Source organism: Pleurodeles waltl, chromosome 3_1 (genome assembly GCF_031143425.1).
Source record: "Pleurodeles waltl isolate 20211129_DDA chromosome 3_1, aPleWal1.hap1.20221129, whole genome shotgun sequence".
NCBI lineage: Eukaryota > Metazoa > Chordata > Amphibia > Caudata > Salamandridae > Pleurodeles > Pleurodeles waltl.
The window spans coordinates 876,652,190-876,674,924 of record NC_090440.1 but is presented as its reverse complement, the minus strand read 5'-3'; the positions used below and the strand labels follow the sequence as shown (position 1 = coordinate 876,674,924).

The window sequence follows — 22,735 nt, the reverse complement described above, 5'->3', positions numbered from 1 at the left end:
CATTCTGACATATTCAAAGACTTCCCAAAAAACTCCTCAAGTGTTTGTGCGGAGGCAATATTTAATATTGCTTCTATTAACGAATGTCAACATCGTTGTATAATATCGGTTCTGTCGTCATTTTTTGGAGGACCTGCCTCTTCCCACTCTCCTTTAACACCACTAAAATGTCTTCGCCTAATTGCAATTTAACATTTTACATATCCTTCCACGGAAAATAAGCATGGATGATCGTCTAGGGCTAGAAGGCTGCCCGCTACAGTAACTCTCCGCGAGGGTGCATAATCCAGTCTGAAGACCACAGAGCTAGGAGGCAGGAGAGAAGAAGAGGCTGAGATGGTGGCTGGAGACTCTAGGTCTCAAGCAGCAGTGTAAAGAAACTTTAGCCCCTTACTCCCTGCAAAGTACATGGAGGCCCCCCTCCACACACACTCAGGAGCTCTCAGGCCTTTGCTGAGGGGCCTCCATGGAGATAAGAGCCTTCCCACACACACACACACACACCACAGCGGCTGCAGGGCCTTTGTTGAGCCACTGGCCTCATGCCATAGTCTAACTTTTGCTACAACTACAGGTAGTAAGTGACAGGGTGGACTGTACAAACCAACCATTAGTGCAAGAGGCTCACATCCATACCAAGGGGGGGTCAAGCCGATTTATAAACCTGAGACCACCTTACTGCACACCTATTGTGGGTTGCATACCTCCGGGGGGCATGATCTGCCTCAGCTTTCTTTTCACCATCTTGAGAGTTTGGCGTCCGAGCCTCTTTCTCTTCCACATTCACAGATCCTTCCGCTGACTTCACGGTGTCTGAAAAGGTGAGTACAAATAGTGAATGAACACGTGACCAACGTTACACTACGAACTAATCTCATCAACAATGCAGTTAGGAACCCAGAGATGTGACCCATTACTGCCTTCAGCCTAACACTACACAGGCCACCCCAATCAGCACAAGAGGCCACTGTGTAACCTAGCGTGATATTTTTCACATTGCTTGCTACACCGCATTACAGGAGACAGCACAACTGCAATGGCAAATGGGCACAGTTGCTGGATATAGGACTTTGGACCTTTTTGCAATATCACATTAGTTGTAATCATTTATTTTATAGGAGTACTTGTAGAGTGCATGCACCCCCCCCCCCCCCCCCCCAAAGCAGGTTCATGGGGCAATTAATCGATGTTTATTGTTATCAACTCAATAGTGCTCTTTTTGCTGGCTTTAGAAGGATGAAAGATTAGATGCACCCACCAGAATTCAAACATATTACCTTGGTGTGAAACTGATCCCCGCAGTGGGTGCATTAGTCCAGGTGGAGATCTAATTGAGCTAAGAATTCCATCAAGATTTCTGCATTTTCAACACAGCTTACAAAACGCCTGTAGTTGTGCCTAACTGTGTGAGCAGGACAGTGGACAATATTGCTCAATATAGCCCCACTCCCCCGCCTTTCTCCTATTCGAGGGATTACCTGTGATGACGTTGGGATCCTGGCGGTCTTCTTTGCCATTCATGGTCTTCTTCTGTAAGAGCGAAAGACATACACTGAGGTTTGCGCCTCTCAAACAAGGTCACACGAACATCCCTACAGATGTATTCCTCCAGCCCCCTTGTCCTGCCATCTTGTACATTTCCATAAAGAGCGAAAACCGTTTCACCAACAAATGTGAGGGTAACAAGAGCTGATCCACTCTTCGCACAAGGAGCAGGTCTGGGGGGATTGCTGATTTATTACTAACAAAAATTAACCCATGACGTGGTGAAGCCTACTTCATAAGCGTATTTACTCCTGCCTTAGCACAGCAGCCAATCAAACTCCCCTTCCACAGCTCATGATAAACGTTTTAAGACATTTTGAAATATAATGGCTACGTTTTTTTCTTTTTAAAGAAATCGTCCCTTTTTTTTTTATCACCAGCCAAAATAATTGCATGCCTAAACGTTTGGAAGTAAATGACTAAACAAAAAATAGTTATCTTGTAAGGTTCCAGGTACCATCCTGGATTTATCGGTGTTAATTCTGAAAACAAAATGGAGGTCAGAGCAGCCAATTACAATCTGTAGGAGTTCTAAACTTGGTTCAGGGAAACTTGGGAGACAACTAAGAACAGAAAGATATCTGGCCTTTTAACAATATTAGCGGGTCATCGGGTGGCAGTCATAAGCTCAATAAAACACCATCTACAGAAGTCGCTAACTTGCAGACTCAGTTTTTTTTGGCTTTTCTTGTATTTACAAAACCTCACATGGGCATAACTGAAGCGAGAACTGGGGCAGAGTTAATCACATGTATGATTTTTCTTCTTGGCCTCTGAAAGCACTGACCTCATCGGAATTTTTGTTTCCCTTCACCCAAGTCTGCTTCTGAATCTGTGTAAGAACACTCACCCACCTTGACATGGAGGCCGCTGCCCACCCCCTCCAAAATTGCCCAAGTGAACCCTCCAATAAAGAATGGAGGTGTAAGCGTTTGCCCACTCTACACTCAGTGTCCACCACCTACAGGAATGTGGTGTTTAAACTAGTGGCGCCCCAAGTGATTCAAGGGGGACTTTGTTTCAGGACATTAACAGAAAACACATTTTCATAAATTAATCCTAATAAAATAATTTACCTAGATGGTGCACATTCTCAAAATCTAGCATGGATCTGGCCCACCTAAGCCTGCGCTGGATGGTCACCACAAGATTAACCATAGTCCGAATGCTGTACTTACTTTGTCAACAGCGTCTGATTTCCTAGTTCTTTTCATGATCTCCTCGAGGCGCTGAAAAAATATTCACACAAAAAAAAAAAAAATCAACAGCAAATTTCAGTAAATGTCTAAAAGTGACAGTCAACAAACTGAGGAATCAGTGCAAACGAAGTATGAATGTAGGTTACAACGGTGTTAGAGAGGAGAAATACATGAGAATAAGGGCTTCCCTAAAAAATAAGGAAGCACTGATGAAGCTGCATTGTGCCTTGAAGCTCTTCATGTATCTCAAGCCACTGGTCAATGATCATAGCTCAGTCATCTCTTCTGATGGGCACTGCTTCCAAGTTTAGTGGGGATACGGGGTGCTGCAGCCTTAAAAGACCGTCTGCAGTTTCTGAATTCAGCCTCTATGTAGCCGAGGTGGTGCACATAACTCCTGTATACACGCGGCCCTACACTGTACAATAAAATGTCAAAGGACTGGTAAACACAAAATGGTGGTGAAAAGAATACACAACAAAGTGAAGAAGAGCCTTATATAGTTTGATTCAATCATATTTGTTTAATAGCCTTATTTTTAAGGTTGTTTTGCAGTAGCTGCCCTCAAGCCTCAATACTTACAGCGTGACGACCACAAAAGAAACCGATGAGCTTCAAATAGGCTGAAATGCGTCTGTAATTGGTTAACATTTTTAATATGTGCATCTTTACAAAAAGTGACTTTTAAAGTAGCAATACCGTTAGATGAAAGGGAGCTGACCTTTTTGCTTGAAATCCTTCATGTTTCAAATTACAGACCCTCTGCTTGTTTTTCCAAGTTTTTAATTGAAGACCGACAATAACATTCAATAATCAAGTAAAATAGCACGTAGGTGAAGCCCCTTACACATTGAGTTCTATCTGCGAAATGTCTTGATTGAGATTTCTTTATTTTTCCAGAAAGATCAAATGCAGATGCAGCGAAAAACACCCAAGTGGAATAATTCAACACAGAGCATTGCAGGGAAAAAACATGTGACTCCAAAAATACTTAAATCATAAGCTTTTGAGGACAATACAGCTATCCAAGTGTGTTAATGCTAGTGCTGGGTGTAGAATTGGAACTGGTTAGGGTTACAGCGAGCCCACGCTTGATCTCATATTTACCTAAAGTAAACGCTGAACGCGACTGACATGACAGGTTAAGGAGTGGAAGCCTGTAATTTCTGAGCAACAGACTACTTCCAAGATGATTATTAGCCACAACAAAATGCCACGGAACCACTCTTCCTTGATACGTGGAACACTGTCGCCGAGGAGGTGTCCAGAAGTGCAGGGCACTAGCGGACGCCACTGTACTCGAGTAGGGCAAGGTAGACTATGTGCATTCTAAATGGTTTATTGGGGGAGTGTGAACTTTGGATACAGTAGATATGGCGAATAAAGGGATCAGGAAACGTCAGGGCGGCATATCTGCTGTCTTTCCCAGAAGACACCATTATGAGGTGAAGCCTAGAAGTACAAGTTACTTACCTTCGGTAAAGAAATATCTGGTAGAGACATATTCTAGTTGCAGATTCCTTACCTTAGAATTTTCCCCCAGGCATCAGACTGGATCCGGAGATTTTTCTTCGAGCAATACCCTTGCGCATCAGTAGGTGGCGTTGGTCGACTCCACAGGCGGCGGCGCCGTGATGACGTCGGGAGTAGTACATAGACGCCGCCCTCGCGCAGTGACGTCGGTTTCTTTTAACGACTTTCCATGTCAGAGCCGCTAAGAACACTGAGATTGGTGCGCCAGAGCTAAGGACCTGAAAGGGGTAATTCCTGTCCCTAGAAATCAGTTAGCAAGCAGGGAGGATGGGTGGGAGGTAAGGAATCTGCAACTAGAATATGTCTCTACCAGATATTTGGTTACCGAAGGTAACTAACTTGTACATCTGATACAGACTTCTAGTTGCAGATTCCTTACCTCAGAATAGATACCCAATCAATACCATCCTCAGAGGTGGGCTGCAAACCAAGATCATACTAGAAAGTCCTGCAGGACCGAACGACCAAAATAGAAGTCTCAAAGGACCTGACTTTCCAGGCAGTAATGCTTAGCAACCGTGTGCCGGGATGCCCATGTAGCTGCCTGGCATAAATCCAGGACAGGAACTCCGCGTGCTAACTCAGTGGAAGCAGCAGTTGCTGTGGTGGAATGAGCACGCAAGCCTTCAGGAGGTTGCTTATTGGCCAAAGCGTAGCACATTTTGATGCAAAGAAGCACCCATCGAGAGATGGTACGCTTTTGCACCGCCTTCCCTTTTTTCGCACCCACATAGCCAACGAAGAGTTGATCGTCCACCCTGAAATCTTTAGTACGATTGAGGTAGAACACCAACGCTCTTTTTGGGTCTAGACGGTGGAGTCTCTCCTCCTCACGGGAAGGATGTGGCGGTGCGTAGAAGGTAGGCAAAGTGATGGACTGGCCTACATGAAATGGTGTAACCACCTTAGGAAGGAAGGAAGCTTTAGTGTGTAACACCACTTTGTCGGGATGTACAGACAAGTATGGAGGTTTTGAAGAAAGGGCCTGAAGCTCACTCACCCTGTGAGCAGAGGTGATAGCGACCAGAAAGACAGTTTTGAAGGTGAGGAGCCGCAAGGGACAATTATGCATTGGCTCAAAGGGGGTACACATCAAATAAGTAAGTACAAGATTAAGGTCCCACTGAGGCATGATAAATGGAGTGGGAGGAAATAAATGGGTGAGCCCTTTTAGGAACCTACTCACAATAGGAGATTCAAAGAGTGAGGGCTGATTAGGTAGCCTAAGAAAGGTGGAAACAGCAGATAAATACCCTTTAAGGGAGCCCAAAGCAGAGCCCTGCTGGGCTAAAGAAAGAATGGACAGACGAACCTCTGACAGAGGGGCAGAAAGGGGATCAACAGATTTGTTGGTACACCATGCCACAAATTTAGTCCGACAGGCGTATACAGTTTTTGTCGATGGATGTCTGGCTGCCAAGATAACATTGCAGACTTCGGGTGGAAGGGCAAAAGCCATCAACTGTTGCCGCACAATCTCCACGCATGAAGGCAGAGGTTGGACAGGTTCAGGTGGAGAACCGTCCCCTGTTGCTGCGACAGAAGATCCGCCCGAAGAGGAAGTCTGAGTGGAGGATCGATGGACATGCTCAATAGCTCTGGATACCACACTCTTCGAGCCCAGTCCGGAGCCACCAAGATCACTTGGGCCCAGTCATTTTAGATTTTCTTGAGCACTCTGGGCAGAAGAGGGAGAGGCGGCACGGCGTAAAGGAGGCCGGAGATCCACTCAAGATGAAAAGTGTCTCTGAGCGAGTGCCGCCTTGGAAACTCCAACGCGCAAAACAGCTGACATGGCGCAGTCTCTGCGGAGGCGAACAGATCTAACCAAGGCTCTCCCCACTGCTGAAAGAGACCTTGCGCCACCTCCGAATGGAGACGACATTCGTGATCAGCTGTGCAGCAACGGCTGAGTTCGTCTGCTCTGGCTTTAAGGGACCCCGCCAGATGTTGAACCATCAGGGTAATGCCCTGATGTTCCAGCCATGTCCAGAGGCGTAGTGCCTCCTGACAAAGGGTCCAGGGCCCTACTCCGCCCGGTTTGTTGAAGTACCACATGGCGGTAGTATTGTCTGTGAACATCTGCACTACTTTCCCTTTGAGCGAGGGAAGAAATTCTTTCAACGCAAGCCTGATCGCCCGGAGCTCCAGCAAATTTATATGGAGTCTGGGCTCTGCCGGAGACCAGAGGTCTCTGATCTCAGCCTCTCCCATGTGGCTACCCCAACCCAGCAGTGACACATCTGTCACTATAGAGAGATCTGGTTGGGGGAGGGAGAGGGATCTGCCGTGGACCCAATTTGGATTCGAAAGCCACCACTGCAGGTCTTTCGCAGTTCCCTCCGAAATCTGGAGGAAGTCGGATAGATTCCCCTGATGCTGCGCCCACTGGAACTTTAGGTACCACTGCAGAGCCCACATATGCCATCTGGCATGTGTTACTAGCAGGATGCAGGAGACCATGAGGCCCAGCAGCCTCAGAGTCAATCTCACTGAAACCCAAGACCAAGGCCGAAAGATTGGAATCATAGCCTGAATGTCTTGGACTCGTTTGTCGGGAGGATAAGCCCGATACTGCACTGTGTCCTGAACTGCCCGATAAAAGGGAGCATCTTAGAGGGAGTCAGGTGTGACTTCGGCACGTTGATAGTGAACCCCAGCGTGTGCAGGAGGTTCGCCGTAGTCTGAAGGTGGGAGACGACTTTCTGGGGCAAGTCCACCTTCAACAGCCAGTTGTCGAGGTAGGGGAAGACTGAGACCCCTAACCTGCGCAGATGAGCTGCAACCACCGCCATCATTTTCGTGAACACCCGAAGGCTGAAGCGGAGCACGGTAAACTGAAAGTGCTCGTGACCTACCACGAATTGTAGGTAACGTCTGTGGCCAGGCAGAATTGGGATGTGGAAATAAGCGTCCTGCAAGGCCAACACTGCCATCCAGTGTCATGGGTCTAAGGCAGACATAACCAGAGCCAGGGTGGGCATTTTGAATTTCTCCTTCTTGAGTTAGTAGTTCAGGTCCTGAAGGTATAGGATAGGACGTAAGCCCTTGTCCTTCTTTGGTATCAGGAAGTAGTGGGAATAACAACCATGACCTACTTCTGGCACAGGGACCTTTTCTATAGCTCCTTTGGCCAAGACAGCCGCGACATCCTGGCAGAGAAGCGCCAAATGATCCTCCGGAAGGTGATTGAAGGGTGGTGCACATCAAAATTGCACACACGATTCCAAAAAGAAAGGTTCTTCATAGACCAATAGGTTCTACATACCACAGAAAAGAAAAAGTTATTTCTTTTAAAGCACAAGCCCTCACTCACCTTACGGTGACATGCTTCATCATAGGGCTGTGCTCCTCGTCAGGCTGGCGCTGCAATGCCTGACGGGCCCCACGAGGGGGCTCTTTGCCGGAGATCTTGTTTAAGGAGAAATGCACAACCGGTCAAAAAGAAGTGTGGAGGATTGGTATAGTAGTGGTTAAAATTGTCTAGAGGTAGAAAATAAATACGTCTTTAATTTGGTGTAGATACCTCTGACAAGGTTAAAAACAATAAATAGGGAAATGGTAAAATAATGTCTACGCTCCCCATAAAAAGAGAAATTATTATTAATAGCAATTACTGACTCTCACATTGGGGAGTAGTATAAATGAAGCAAGTAGACACAGGGTCCCCTGTGCTACTCTACATCACAGGTCAACATGTTTCTCGCTAAATGGTAGTCAAAAATGATCTTAGTGCGATTCGTCAGGACCTTAATAAACGTACCTAATCCTTTAGATATTTGGAAAACCCTTATTTAGGGAGAACAGAGCCCTCATAATTTATATGTAGGGCCTCATCAGGGAAAGTAATAAGGAGTTCCAGGGAGTGTTGATACCATTAGGTCTTCCCACACGATTCTATCCATATCCAAGGATAGCTTCAAGTTATTACTTTCCCTGATGAGGCCCTACATATAAATTATGAGGGCTCTGTTCTCCCTAAATAAGGGTTTTCCAAATATCTAAAGGATTAGGTACGTTTATTAAGATCCTGACGAATCGCACTAAGATCATTTTTGACTACCATTTAGCGAGAAACATGTTGACCTGTGATGTAGAGTAGCACAGGGGACCCTGTGTCTACTTGCTTCATTTATACTACTCCCCAATGTGAGAGTCAGTAATTGCTATTAATAATAATTTCTCTTTTTATGGGGAGCGTAGACATTATTTTACCATTTCCCTATTTATTGTTTTTAACCTTGTCAGAGGTATCTACACCAAATTAAAGACGTATTTATTTTCTACCTCTAGACAATTTTAACCACTACTATACCAATCCTCCACACTTCTTTTTGACCGGTTGTGCATTTCTCCTTAAACAAGATCTCCGGCAAAGAGCCCCCTCGTGGGGCCCGTCAGGCATTGCAGCGCCAGCCTGACGAGGAGCACAGCCCTATGATGAAGCATGTCACCGTAAGGTGAGTGAGGGCTTGTGCTTTAAAAGAAATAACTTTTTCTTTTCTGTGGTATGTAGAACCTATTGGTCTATGAAGAACCTTTCTTTTTGGAATCGTGTGTGCAATTTTGATGTGCATTATATTGGGAACCTCACACACGGGACCAGGAGTCTTTTCTCCGAATATCCCTTTCTTTTGCCCCTCCTTTGTTGGTTTTTGATGATTAAAGGGTGGTGGCATGTGTGATGGAGCAGATTCGAAAGGGAGGGAGTAGCCCTTTCGAACGACCTGCAAAACCCACATGTCAGTGATGATATGGTCCCAGTCGGGCAGGTGATGGTGAATCCTGCCACCAAATGGGCGAGAGTGAGGAGACGGACTAGGAGGGTTTGGAGGCTGCAGCGGGGGGCAGAGGTGGACTGGACAGACCTCTGGTTCCCTGTCCCACGGCCATGTTCCTCGGCCATGCATAGGCTGGCCAGCGTGCGTGGCACGGTGGCTGTGTGGAGGACGCAACAGGGTGCCTCTTCCATGTCCACGAAAGGGGCAAAAAGTGGACTGTGGTGGGTGAGAGGCCGAGGAAAGACCGAGGGACCGAGCCGGAGCCCAGGAATCCTTGAATCTCTCCAAGGCAGAATCCGCTTTGTCTCTGAAGAGACGGGTGCCAAAGGGCATGTCCATGAGTGACTGATGGACATCCCTGAGAAACCAGAAGTGGGTAACCAGGCGTGGCGCCATAAGGCCAGTCGTTGCAACCGATCTGCCCAGAGAGTCGGTCGTATCCAGCCCACAATGGATTGTGAACTTTGCCGCAACTCTCCCATCGTTCACTGCTTAGGAGATGATAGCACGGGCCGCCTCCGGTATCTGCGGCAGGACTTGCGCAACCTTATCCCACAAGAAGTGGGTATAACGGCCCAAAAGGCATGCGGTGTTAACAGACTGCAGCGCTAGACTGGAGGAAGAAAACAACTTCTTGCCAAACTGTTCCAGTTCCAGCCTTCTGTATTCCCTATCAGGGGGTGCGGAAGGTAACACACCTGAAGAAGAGGAAGCCTGGATAACACTCTCAGGCGTGGGGTGTTGGGACAGGAATTTAGGGTAGTTCGGAGCGGACCGATGGCAGCATGCTATAGTCCTATTCACAGGAGCCCCTGTGTTGGGTTTGGACCATGTACCCAAAAGGACATCTGTGATGGCTTCATTAAATGGTAAAAGGGGTTCTGAAGTAGAAGCCCCAGGCTAAAGCACCTCCGTCAAGAGATTAGACCTGACCTCTACAGTAGGAAGTTGAAGGCCGAGGACCTTAGCTGCCCTACTGACCACCATACCATAAGTTGCTCCCTCTGCCGTAGCCACGGTAGGAGGAGACAGCATGCCAGCGTCAGGAGAAGTATCCAGACCACTGGCTTCGCCCAATTCCTGTGCCCAGTCCATAGCAGGGTCATCCTGGTATTCATAAGGGTCCAGGGACCCCCTCCAATTCCTCCTCATATTCGTACCCATAGGAAAAAGGGTCTGAATCCGACCAAGGCGGAAGAGGCCCCACCGAAACTGGCGTCAGCCGACGCCGCTCTGACTCAGAGTCGTCGAAGATAAGAATCGGGTCGACATCGATAGGGGGCACCGACGTCGGGAGCGTTGATAATCGACCTGGCGCTGGGGAAGGTCTCGAGGGTTCGACTGGTGCGGATCTGCACACGGATCCGGAGGTGACCTCGGTGGCCTGGGCCAAAGCCACTGGTGCGAAACCCAAAGGCCCCTCAGCTGAACCCCTTGGGCCCGAAGGTGCCGTATTTGGGTCGGCCCACCCAAATATGAGGCACATGGCCTCGTAAAATTCTTTTAGTTGGGCGGGAGTCGCTCTGGCTCTGGGAAACTCGTGGAAGCGCGGAGCCGACCCAGACGCCTAGTGCGTGGATGCTCTTCCCGCGTCACATTGGCCGAGCGTTGGGGCGAAGTCTGAGAGCGATGGGACTTCTTCGACTTCTTCTTACCTTGATCCGAGGATTTAGAAGAAAATGAGTGATGATAACTCCATGACTGATCTCGAGACCTTCCTCTCAAGCGAGACCAGGACCTACGCAGAAGTTGAGTGCCGGGCCTCCATTAGCTTTAGGGACCGCTCCCTCAAAGCCTTCAGGTGCATGGCCAGTCACTGGGAGCACAACTTCGGGTCGTGGTTCCGCTCGAGGCACCACAGACAAATGCGATGAGGATCTGTCACCGACACAGTCCGATGGCAGTCCTCCCAAGGCTTGAACCTGGTCTCCAGGGACATCCTCGACGCACCAAAGTTGCACAAAAAAAAACCTCGACAAAACAGTTGAATTCGGCCAAAAAAATAGCCATGGCGCAGAAAGAAAAGAACGGACGTCACTGCACGAGGGCGGCGTCTAAGTACTACTTCCGACGTCATCACGGTGACCACAACGCCTACGACGCATGCGGAGTCGACCGACGCGCAAGGCTATTGCTCGAAGAAAAATCTCCAGATACAGTCTGACGCCTGGGGGAAAATTCTAAGGTAAGGAATCTGCAACTAGAAGTCTCTATCAGATGAAAGTTTTTTACCTGCACCACATTACCGGTGGGTGATAACGAATCACAGGATTGTAGGGCGCCTGAAGAGTGTACACATGTCTGGTATTAGCAGGATCTCAGTCAAAACCTAAAAGGGTGTTTTTTGTTAAATGTTATTCATCCAGTCACCGCTTGGAATGAGATTACAATGCATGTTAATTTATAGTGTGACGCATATGTATTTATTTCACAGCATGTGCAATACCATGTACCAATTGCACTACTTACTTCTAGACATTGCGACAAAAGGATAAAAACAAGTTCAGCTTTTAGTAAAATAGTTTCTGATGGCTACTGTGTTTTCTCTTGAGATTCCTTTTCTCTGAATTTGCCAACCACGTGCTGGACCCCCCAACTTTAACAATCACAGTACAGACGGCAATATGTCACACTAGTGAATGGGGATATAGGTTATATGACACTCATCCCACCACTTCACTTCCAAGATTTTTTGCAGCTTAAGGGGCATCAGAAGTCTTGAGACCTCCAAGGGTAGGCGGGTGATAAAGATGCTGTAGAATTAAGAAACAGGTTACGTATCTGTAACAGTAGTATTTAAGCACTTGCAGTCTTTAAGCTCCTATAATTCTCAGCGTAGTTCTCAGTTAACTCTTTAGTTGTGGCAAAATATTAATTTCATTCTCTGATCACACACATGCTTCAGAACCAGAAGGCAGAAAATGAAAACTCAAGATAATGGTCATGCACTGGGGGGCTTACAGTCAGTCAGCCATGTGTCATGCTACCAAGCGCTTCATCCCTCACTCTCAGAAGTGCAGAGTGCCTGTCTAGGTGGGCAATGGCTACACTAGGGCTTATCCGCCATTCAGAGTGGTTTGCTGCATGAACCTTTGCTCAAACGTTTGTCTTCCTGCATCCAAGCAGAAGTAAGAGGAATCTGGCCCTTATAAAGTTTGTGCAGCTTCTGCTCGGATTGCCAGTCCGGCTTGATCTTTCACATCCTTCCTCTTTCATGGGGTGCATTTGTTTAGCAGTAGACAGTGTCCCTGACTTTAAAAAAACAAATACAATTAAATGGTGAATGTTTATTGCTTATGTCACCAATTCAACATCCTTGCGCTTTTGGTATTCCAGCATTTCTGCCTGATCTATGTCACTATATGGATTATTGGGATTTCTCAGAATACTCCCATTCTGGGTGTGCGGGCACACAACATCCTGCTGTACCAGTGATTAAACAGATTGGTCCCCATTCTCATTCTATTTGCACGCTTAACTCTCACATAACCTCACCCAGCCAGGTGTTGCGTCCCATAACACGATAACCACATCTAATAGTCACACACACAACACGGATACACTTCCCATATAGGCTCAAAACAAAAACACCCTTCCAACCACATACACAATACAGATTGTAGCCTGCTATCCATATGGGTCAGACCTTCAGCAGCACCCCACATAGGGGTAGTAAGCGCTATACAAATACAGTACAATACTGACTTTGCCTATAGTAGAAGACCAGAAAAAGTTTATTATTTTCATCATATTTTCCCTGAACGACTCACCAGGTGTAACTCACAGTTTGCAAGTTAAGAATAGGGCCAAACAATAATTCTTAGTTGTAGGAAGTTGGCTCTGTATGTGCTATTTCAAAGTAAGGAATAGCATGCACAGAGTCCAAGGGTTCCCCTTAGAGGTAAGATAGTGGCAAAAAGAGATAATACTAATGCTCTATTTTGTGGTAGTGTGGTCGAGCAGTAGGCTTATCCAAGGAGTAGAGTTAAGCATTTGTTGTACATACACATAGACAATAAATGAGGTACACACACTCGGAGACAAATCCAGCCAATAGGTTTTGTTATAGAAAAATATCTTTTCTTAGTTTATTTTAAGAACCACAGGTTCAAATTTTACATGTAATATCTCATTTGAAAGGTATTGCAGGTAAGTACTCTAGGAACTTTGAATCATTACTTTAGCATGTATACTTTTTACATAAAACACAATAAGCTGTTTTAAAAGTGGACACAGTGCAATTTTCACAGTTCCTGGGGGAGGTAAGTTTTTGTTAGTTTTGTCAGGTAAGTAAGTCACTTACAGGTTTTAGTTTTTGGTCCAAGGTAGCCCACCGTTGGGGGTTCAGAGCAACCCCAAAGTTATCACACCAGCAGCTCAGGGCCGGTCAGGTGCAAAGGTCAAAGAGGTGCCCAAAACGCATAGGCTTCAATGGAGAGAAGGGGGTGCCCCGGTTCCAGTCTGCCAGCAGGTAAGTACCCGCGTCTTCGGAGGGCAGACCAGGGGGGTTTTGTAGGGCACCGGGGGGGACACAAAGTAGCACAGAAAGTACACCCTCAGCAGCGCGGGGGCGGCCGGGTGCAGTGTGCAAACACGCGTCGGGTTTCCTTCAGTTTTCAATGGGAGACCAAGGGGTCTCTTCAGCGATGCAGGCAGGCAAGGGGGGGGCTCCTCGGGGTAGCCACCACCTGGGCAAGGGAGAGGGCCTCCTGGGGGTCACTCCTGCACAGAAGTTCCGTTTCTTTAGGGGCTGGGGGCTGCAGGTGCAGGGTCTTTCCCAGCCGTTGGGAAATGGAGTTCAGACAGTCGCGGTCAGGGGGAGCCTGGGGATTCCCTCTGCAGGCGTCGCTGTGGGGGCTCAGGGGGGACAACTTTGGTTACTCATAGTCATAGAGTAGCCGGAGGGTCCTCCCTGAGTTGGTTGTTCTCCACCAGTCGGAGTCGGGGTCGCCGGGTGCAGTGTTGCAAGTCTCACGCTTCTCGCGGGGAGTTGCAGGGGTCTTTAAATCTGCTCCTTGTAACAAAGTTGCAGTTCTTTTGGAGCAGTGCCGCTGTCCTCGGGAGTTTCTTGTCTTTTTCGAAGCAGGGCAGTCCTCAGAGGATTCAGAGGTCGCTGGTCGCTTGGAAAGCGTCGCTGGAGCAGGTTTCTTTGGAAGGCAGGAGACAGGCCGGTAAGTCTGGGGCCAAGGCAGTTGGTGTCTTCTGTTCTTCCTCTGCAGGGGTTTGTCAGCTCAGCAGTCCTTCTTCTTGTTAGTTGCAGGAATCTAAATCTTTAGGTTCAGGGAAGCCCTTAAATACTAAATTTAAGGGCGTGTTTAGGTCTGGGGGGTTAGTAGCCAATGGCTACTAGCCCTGAGGGTGGGTACACCCTCTTTGTGCCTCCTCCCAAGGGGAGGGGGTCACATCCCTAATCCTATTGGGGGAATCCTCCATCTGCAAGATGGAGGATTTCTAAAAGTTAGAGTCACCTCAGCTCAGGACACCTTAGGGGCTGTCCTGACTGGCCAGTGACTCCTCCTGGTTATTCTCATTATTTTCTCCGGCCTTGCCACCAAAAGTGGGGGCCGGGGCCGGAGGGGGCGGGCAACTCCACTAGCTGGAGTGTCCTGCGGTGCTGTGACAAAGGGGTGAGCCTTTGAGGCTCACCGCCAGGTGTTACAGCTCCTGCCTGGGGGAGGTGTTAGCATCTCCACCCAGTGCAGGCTTTGTTACTGGCCTCAGAGTGACAAAGGCACTCTCCCCATGGGGCCAGCAACATGTCTCTAGTGTGGCAGGCTGCTGGAACCAGTCAGCCTACACAGATAGTCGGTTAGGTTTCAGGGGGCACCTCTAAGGTGCCCTCTGTGGTGTATTTTACAATAAAATATACAATGGCATCAGTGTGCATTTATTGTGCTGAGAAGTTTGATACCAAACTTCCCAGTTTTCAGTGTAGCCATTATGGTGCTGTGGAGTTCGTGTATGACAGACTCCCAGACCATATACTCTTATGGCTACCCTACACTTACAATGTCTAAGGTTTTGCTTAGACACTGTAGGGGCACAGTGCTCATGCACTGGTGCCCTCACCTATGGTATAGTGCACCCTGCCTTAGGGCTGTAAGGCCTGCTAGAGGGGTGTCTTACCTATACTGCATAGGCAGTGAGGCTGGCATGGCACCCTGAGGGGAGTGCCATGTCGACTTACTCATTTTGTTCTCACTAGCACACACAAGCTGGTAAGCAGTGTGTCTGTGCTGAGTGAGGGGTCTCTAGGGTGGCATAATACATGCTGCAGCCCTTAGAGACCTTCCCTGGCATCAGGGCCCTTGGTACCAGGGGTACCAGTTACAAGGGACTTATCTGGGTGCCAGGGTGTGCCAATTGTGGAATCAAAAGTACAGGTTAGGGAAAGAACACTGGTGCTGGGGCCTGGTTAGCAGGCCTCAGCACACTTTCAATTCAAAACATAGCATCAGCAAAGGCAAAAAGTCAGGGGGTAACCATGCCAAGGAGGCATTTCCTTACATTAGTTCTCAAATGAGATTTTACAACAATCCCAGTTACTGGGCTGCACTTAGTTTATGTAATTACCTTTTTTATTTAGCCTTGGCACCACAAGACTCGGAAAGACCAGTGTCATCTTAAGGACACATTTTGGTGTAAGTTCTCAGAGCAACTTTGAATTCATTATCCATTTTCACCTATTTCAAGACCTTCAGATGACACTGTTTACACTGCTAACTTTCAGATTCGGGACATACAAAACAAGTGAAAATTAAAGTTTGCTGGTGTCCTCCACCCAAAAGGTACCAAAATAAAGCCTCAACAAGAACAGCCTCTTTACTCCTTGTTCAGGAGCAGATCTATGTACCAAACACTGCTGGACCTGTTCCGAGCCGCCAAAATCATTCTCACAGGAATCGTCCTGTTCAAGACATCCTCTGAGTGGAAAATATGTCATGGCGTGCACCAATCCAGAAGAGCAAAACCGGATTTCTCAGGGCACACCTTCTGGAAACTTCTGAAACACAACACTAGGCCCTGAGAGCTGAGGAAAAACTCACTGTGGCCACCATTTCATCACAAAAACTAGATTCTGCTTCAGAGAAAGGCTCCTTTAGTCTGAAGACTGGACACTCCATTCCTCTGCAAAATGAGCTGCTTGAACACAACTGCCCCACTAGATCGCCTAGTTCCGAAATGTAACTGCTTCCTTGCACAGCATCAAGCAGCCCCCTTTCTGCATCAGCTGATGCAGGGCAGGGCGGTGGTATTTGAAGAATCTCTTAGTTTCTACCCAGGCCACTTACATTCCGAATCTACAAAATCTATACCACCCCTCCCCCCTTTGCAGGCCTGTCACTAACTGAACCCAATACCGTGGCACAAAGAAATCCTAGCTTTTCAACTGTTTTTTGTCCGGTGCCCTCGGGCTATATTGTGGAAAACGTTCTGCTTCGATAACAAAGACTGTGCAAGTCACTCCTGATGTTTCAGGTACTGAGCTCTCCGTGCCCACTTGTCAACCGGCCTTGTGGCAACAGCAAGTGCTGACGGCCAGGAGGCCTGTCAGCCCCAGATCTGAACTGCCTGAATTGCCCAGGCTGGTAAGGCTGGAAGAATCATTATTTGTATGCACTGTGCGCCCTGGCAGTGGGATTACCCTCATCAGGAGTGCCCATCACCACTCCAACAGACTGAAGTTTATCGGTTCATTTAAGCTATGATTTTGGAAGATTCAGGGACATCCTCAGCTCATGTCGGAATGTGACATGCCGATGTGCAAGCAATACCTTTAGCTTGAGCAGAATCCTTCAGCAGCCACTTATCCAGGTAAGAAACTGAGGGAAGGACAGGTCTTCTTTGGTACTGATTGCACTGATGAGCTCAGAGTGTTAAAACATGTCGCGTGAAGGTCAACAGTGCTAGGCATAGTCAGTCATGTCAGGTTCTCACTCTTACCCTCATCAGTGTGCCCCTCTACCCAGATCTTACCTTCTTCCTCTCCGAACGCTCTTGCTCCTCCTTCTGAAAGTGCTTCTCCCGCTCCTGCCGCTGCTTCTCCGCCTCCTCACGGGCTCGGGCTTCTGCTTCCTCCCTCTGAAATGCAAAGACCCACCACGTTAGCTCCAAAAAACCCAAGTTCCATGGTGGCCACAGAGGCACCATCACAAGTGGTCTCCGTAGAAACATGGGGCTAGACTAGTCTTCTAGGAGCTGCACAACATGTGCCTATGTTGTTGCTGCCTGTAACTGGCAGAAGTTGGCCACTAAGGACTGACCTGTGCATTCTTCGCAAGCCAATCCATCACCGTACAGAAGCCCAGACAGCAAACCACACACTACTGTCATCACAACTGCCCTGGCCACAATGAACCCATCTGCTCAACAGGCAAATACTTCATTGTTTTGCTTTTGTTTCATGCACATTTTTATTGTTAATTTCAGATGGCGAGAATAATGCTGATAATGACAGTAATACATTAAAAAGAAATAAACTCTCGCTTGTGTTAAGAATAAACCTCGAGTAAACAGACTGCAGAACCACCAAATTGCTTTCATCTTACACCTGGATGGACGGAAAGCATTCTCGCTAAAGCCCCAACAAAACAAGACAGCTCCATTAAAGGGTATCATTTCACTGCCACTCAACTAAGTAAGGGTATAAACAAACGTGACAACAAAGGTTGAAGGAGCCTCGGTGGCTAGCCTTACAAGCACGAAATCATCCTTGAAACCTGCAGTAACAAGCAACCCGGCACCCTACCGGGCTGAACAACTCACCCTACGAGGAAGGCAACTTAACACACAAAGGGACACTGGCAGACTGAAATTCAAGAAGTGCAGAAAAGAGGAGACCAGTGGAATCAGCTTTCTCAAGTTATGCATCAAGACTTTGACAGGCGCACTCCCATGCTATATGCTAATTAGCAATAACAGTAGCATCTCCAATTAAGAAAAGAGCTCAAACAGCATCTCTGTAAGGACACTCCCCTAACATCCCCAAACACCCATTGAGAACGATACACACACGCCCCCTAAGCACCTTGGCAAAACATGGAGACACCACTCCTCACTTGCACACAAGCCGCAATAGTCCCCTCCCACTTCCCTATACCGTGTTCTTTTGCTTCTGAGCTTTGTACTATAAAAACCCAGTTACAAAGAAATATAAAATCGGGTTTTACACTATTATAGCACTATGAATTCTAGCTGCATGTTTCACTTCAGATTGTACTGCTTCCTGATACGTGAAATTCGGGGGGGATGGGGGGGCGTCATATGCTTGCATATAGGTTTCCCAGCAATGGACAGAGTGCCTGGTATGCGACTGAAAAGAAGAAAGTTATACTGGGGAATAGAAGAAGGTAGCTGGCTATCAAAGCAGCTTCATATCTACAACAGATTCACCTGTTTGACACATTCTCACCACCAGAAGGCACTACATGCAAGGTATGTGAATTCATATGGCTCAAAGATGGAAAACAGTTTTGGGAAGCAGAAAGAAATGCAACCCTTAACTCAAGATGACAGCCCGTGTTTCTTTTTCGGCTTCATAGATGTTGTCGGGTCTACACTGGACTCCTTGGCACTGGACATCACTGTAATCGGGCAACAAGTTTTCTGAGATCTTTCAAAGCTCCCAGAAACCTGTGCTCATGATTCTGGGCAGCCCTTGTTCCTTTCCACCCCCAGCATCTTCCCTTGCCATACTGTTCTAACCCCTCCCCCCAATGCCTATCCCTCACCTGCTTCTGGAGGCGCTCCATCTCCTCTTGCTCGGCTCTCAGCTTCTCCTCCGCTTCTTTCTTGAGCTTGGCCTCCTCCTGCAGACGCCGCATCTCCTCCTGCTGCTTCCTCTCCTCCTGAAGCCTGCGGGCCTCTGCTTCCCGCTGGACCTTCTCCTCGGCATCCCGGCGAGCCTTCTCCTCCCTCAGGACCCTGAGGGAAACCAGTTGTCAGTCACAGTTACATGCGTGTAACCCAACCAGTGGCAGAGCCAAGCACAGGGCCTTTCTGAAGCGGGATAAGCCTCCACCTCTGCTACCCTCTATGAACCGGGCTTGTTTTCAGCCCACCAACTTCAAGCCCAATTCATGGCCCTAGAGTACCCCTCCAATACCAGCTTTTAAAGATGAACCTCTGGATCAAATCAATAGATGGTCAAATAATCTGCAACATCTAAATCTACAACAGATCCATGCTGAACAACGCTCCATGCCCACCACCAGCAGCTCTAAGGTAAGCCTTGCTCTGTGGTAGCCTACCAGTAAAGCCCCTGTTCCCTCAACCATTTCCTCAATTATACCTTTTTACTTCCACTCTTGCCCCTTTCAGCCTCAGCACCCACAGTGTAATTATTGCATGTTCCTTGTATTATTATTAGCACATACCAGGTTCTCTGCAATTATAATTTACTTAGCAAAATTTAGGACAAATGTTTGTTTTAAAGGCTGAGACAGTCAATGAATCGTTAAATATGTTTTGTGTATGCTGTACAATGCCATGAAAACCAGTTTGGATGAAATTCATGCTATATAAAAACAATAATAACAGTATCTGCCACCAGCCATTATCCCAATGAATGTATGCTCTGTACCAACAAAAAGCCCTTCACTGAGAAGGAAGTTTACTTGTAATCTTGAGTCTTTCACCATGGTTTTTCCCCCTGAATTCATAAAAGGTAGAATATCCTTGCATATATGCGAGATCCCGGAACTCAACTTTTCATGAAATGTAAAATATTTTCAATTAATCCACTTAAGAGAAAACATGCCCAAATAGGCAACGTTCTTATTTCTGAAACATCAATGAAAGAGTGAAATAAAAAATAATAAAAAATAAATAAAAAAATAAAAAACAGGAATTGTGCCCTCCACAAAGAAACTCTGCGTGCAATAAAAAGCAGCTTCTGCTACTTTGTAAATCTTGGAAGCTGAACTATCCCCTCATGCCCAGAAGGGTGGCAAGCAGGACAGACACTGACAACCTATAAACAATTCTAAATCTGCAGCCCTAAACACGTGCAAAGGTGGGTGGCTTTTCTATGAATTCAGAGGGATACCCAAGGTGAAGAACTTGGATTACAGGTAACCTTTCCTTCATCAGCATGGGATTCCCACTGATATTAACAAAAGGTAGAAGAGGGGCCACACCCTAGAAAGTGTGATTAGAGCCACAGATCTGAAAACCTTAAGCAACCAGGTTATGGAGAGAATGTACTCCAATAAGGTAGCAATCCTGCAGTCAGAGACCAAACAATGTTTAACAAAGGTTAACTGGTCTCCACGTAGCAGCCCTACGAACGGGCAGGATTGGGATATTTCTTGTTAAAGCAGCACTAACCCTTGCTTGCTAGGTGATGTCGACTGACCTTTTCATAACAAGTTATAATGCAAGAAACAATCAATATGGCTGTGGTATGTTTAAGGAAGCTGGACCTTTCTTACCAGCACCGTAATTTACAAGAGTTGTTTGGCGTTTCAAATATTCTTAGTCTTATCTAAACAGTATTAGAACACTGGAATGTTGTAATCTCCATTGGAAACAATGGAGGGCTCTACGCTTTTACTGTCTGGTAAAAGCCTGGCGCGTCAACATTCCAATGTTCTTTGTCGGGCTCCGTGAGGACTTTGTTTTATTTATTAGAGCATTCTGCCCTCTAGTGGCAGAATGTTCCAATAGCCTTATAGCCCTTCGTAGTGGGGCTATATTGGCAATTAAAGTTCTGCTCCCTTGTTAATGTTGTTAACGCTGGGGCTGGCCTTTAGTGGCCGGTATAGCTCCGGTACGGCGGGCTCCAAGGCTATAATGTAAACTCCTTTTGACATTAAAAATACACAACAACCTCTCTGCTGGAGAAGCATTCTGGAGTAAGGTAGGCATCAGGAAATAGTCGAATTAATGTGAAAAGCAGACACCACCTTTCAGAGAAGAGAAAGGTGAGTAATGATATTTTGTTGTGAAAGGAATGTCTACCTTTCCACAGAACTAGAAGCTTACTCGCCCTCCTGGCATAAAAACGTAAACCAGGTTTGACCAGATAAAGCAGACATCACAATACGATCTATTCCTGTCAGCTTCATAAGTCTTTTAGTCTGTTGTCATCAAATGCAGAATTTCTTCCATTTAAATATATATGAAGATCATGTGGAAGAACATTTCACCTCTTTCAGTATGGCCATGCAGTGCTCTGGCAACTAAAAGTGTCCATATTGCAAGACTCCAGGAAGCAGGCTTTTAATTTCAGAGATGATAGGCTGGGATGAAAGATTCTTTCTGACACCCTGCAGCGCAGGCCCAGCCTGATCATCAGTTTCTGGTGCGGCTCATGTGAAGACTGTACACTAGGTGAATAACACTACTAGCAAGGCCAATCTGGAGCAATAAAAACATCACATTTTTGTAACTGAACTTCGTGATCACACTTGGAAGCAAAGAAATTAAAGGGAAAGATTGATGAACTCATCAATTGGCCATTCCCCAGACCTGGGTTTCTGGAAATCTGGAGGCTTTGCGGGGTATTTTGGTTTCTTTCTGAAAGAAACACGTATTTATGGACAGCTCCAGGAAGAGCAGATGCCTTCCAGTACTCTCATTTAAATACCAACAAATGAAAGCTCTGCATGTCTGCTTTAGTGTTCTGCAGCCTGGGAAGGTGACCTGCAGTCAGCTAAACACTGAATGCCAGCATCCAATGCTGAATTGTTTGAGCCTCCCCAGAGAGTACTCTCAACCACATCTCTCCCTGATTTTCCATGTGATGGACATACTGTGTGCTTGTTGCAGGAGTCAGCCAGCCTTGATCCCTGGAGGTTGGAGAGGCCTCAGCGCCTGGTGGATTGCTTGCATCTGTAACATAATGTTGTGATAACTTTTCTCGGTCAAGGCCACCAACCTTGTATCACAACACACCTCAGTTCTCCAATGAGGTATTCATCACTAATGTCTAAGTTGGAAGAAGGCGATGAAACAGCATTTCAGTCTGAAGAGTCGTTCTCCTGCACCACCAGTGCGGGGACAGGACAATGTTCATTGCCAACTGAAATCTGTTAAAAGAGCTTCCCGACTTCTGGCACCACTGGTCCTACACCTACAGCGATCTCGTGTATAGACTTACATCCTATGCTAGAGAGATTTAAGTGGCCATGGAACCCAAAGAGAGGGCGAACAGAAGGAAATTGCACCATCAGGAGTCAAATGCATTTCTGGTGGCTAGACCAAAACCCTCTAAGAAAGAGACACTCTTCCTTTTTCTGTGTCCAGCACCACTCCTAAGTATTAAGTACTTTGACTTGGATGAATATCAATTTTTGTAGTTAAGATGTAGGCCTAACCTGAAGCGGAAATCTATCACAATTGGAAGATCGTGTACTAGCCTTAGACTAGAGGATGCTTTCATTAGCCAGTCATCGAAATATGGGTAGATGAACAACCCATTCCTGCAAAGCAACACAGGGGCCACTGCTAAGAACTTTATAAAACAAATTGAAAAAAAGTAAATTGGGGAGCATACTTTCATCCAAAGAGTAGAACCTTGTACTTGTAATGATGATTTCGAATCTTGAAGCACAGAAGACACCTGTACTTGGCAAAAAGGAGTGCATGAAAAAGGTTTAAAGCACATATTCAGTCACCTTGTTGGAGGCGAAGGAACATTTGATGGAAAGTCAAAACTCTGAACCTTTCCCTTTT

At 46.8% G+C, this 22,735-nt stretch overlaps 1 protein-coding gene across 4 annotated transcripts in view; it reads right to left on the bottom strand.

Annotated features, from left to right (window-relative positions):
• Window positions 1-22,735, bottom strand: part of MAP7D1 (MAP7 domain containing 1) — a 265,245-nt gene that overhangs the window by 12,482 nt on the left and 230,028 nt on the right. For all 4 annotated transcript variants that reach the window (XM_069223843.1, XM_069223844.1, XM_069223846.1 and 1 more), the window contains 5 exons: window positions 18,790-18,982; window positions 17,036-17,140; window positions 2,724-2,774; window positions 1,479-1,530; window positions 705-813 (listed from right to left, as the gene is read on the bottom strand). In XM_069223843.1, the coding sequence (XP_069079944.1) occupies window positions 705-813; window positions 1,479-1,530; window positions 2,724-2,774; window positions 17,036-17,140; window positions 18,790-18,982 (510 nt within the window). The remainder of the gene's footprint in view (window positions 1-704; window positions 814-1,478; window positions 1,531-2,723; window positions 2,775-17,035; window positions 17,141-18,789; window positions 18,983-22,735) is intronic.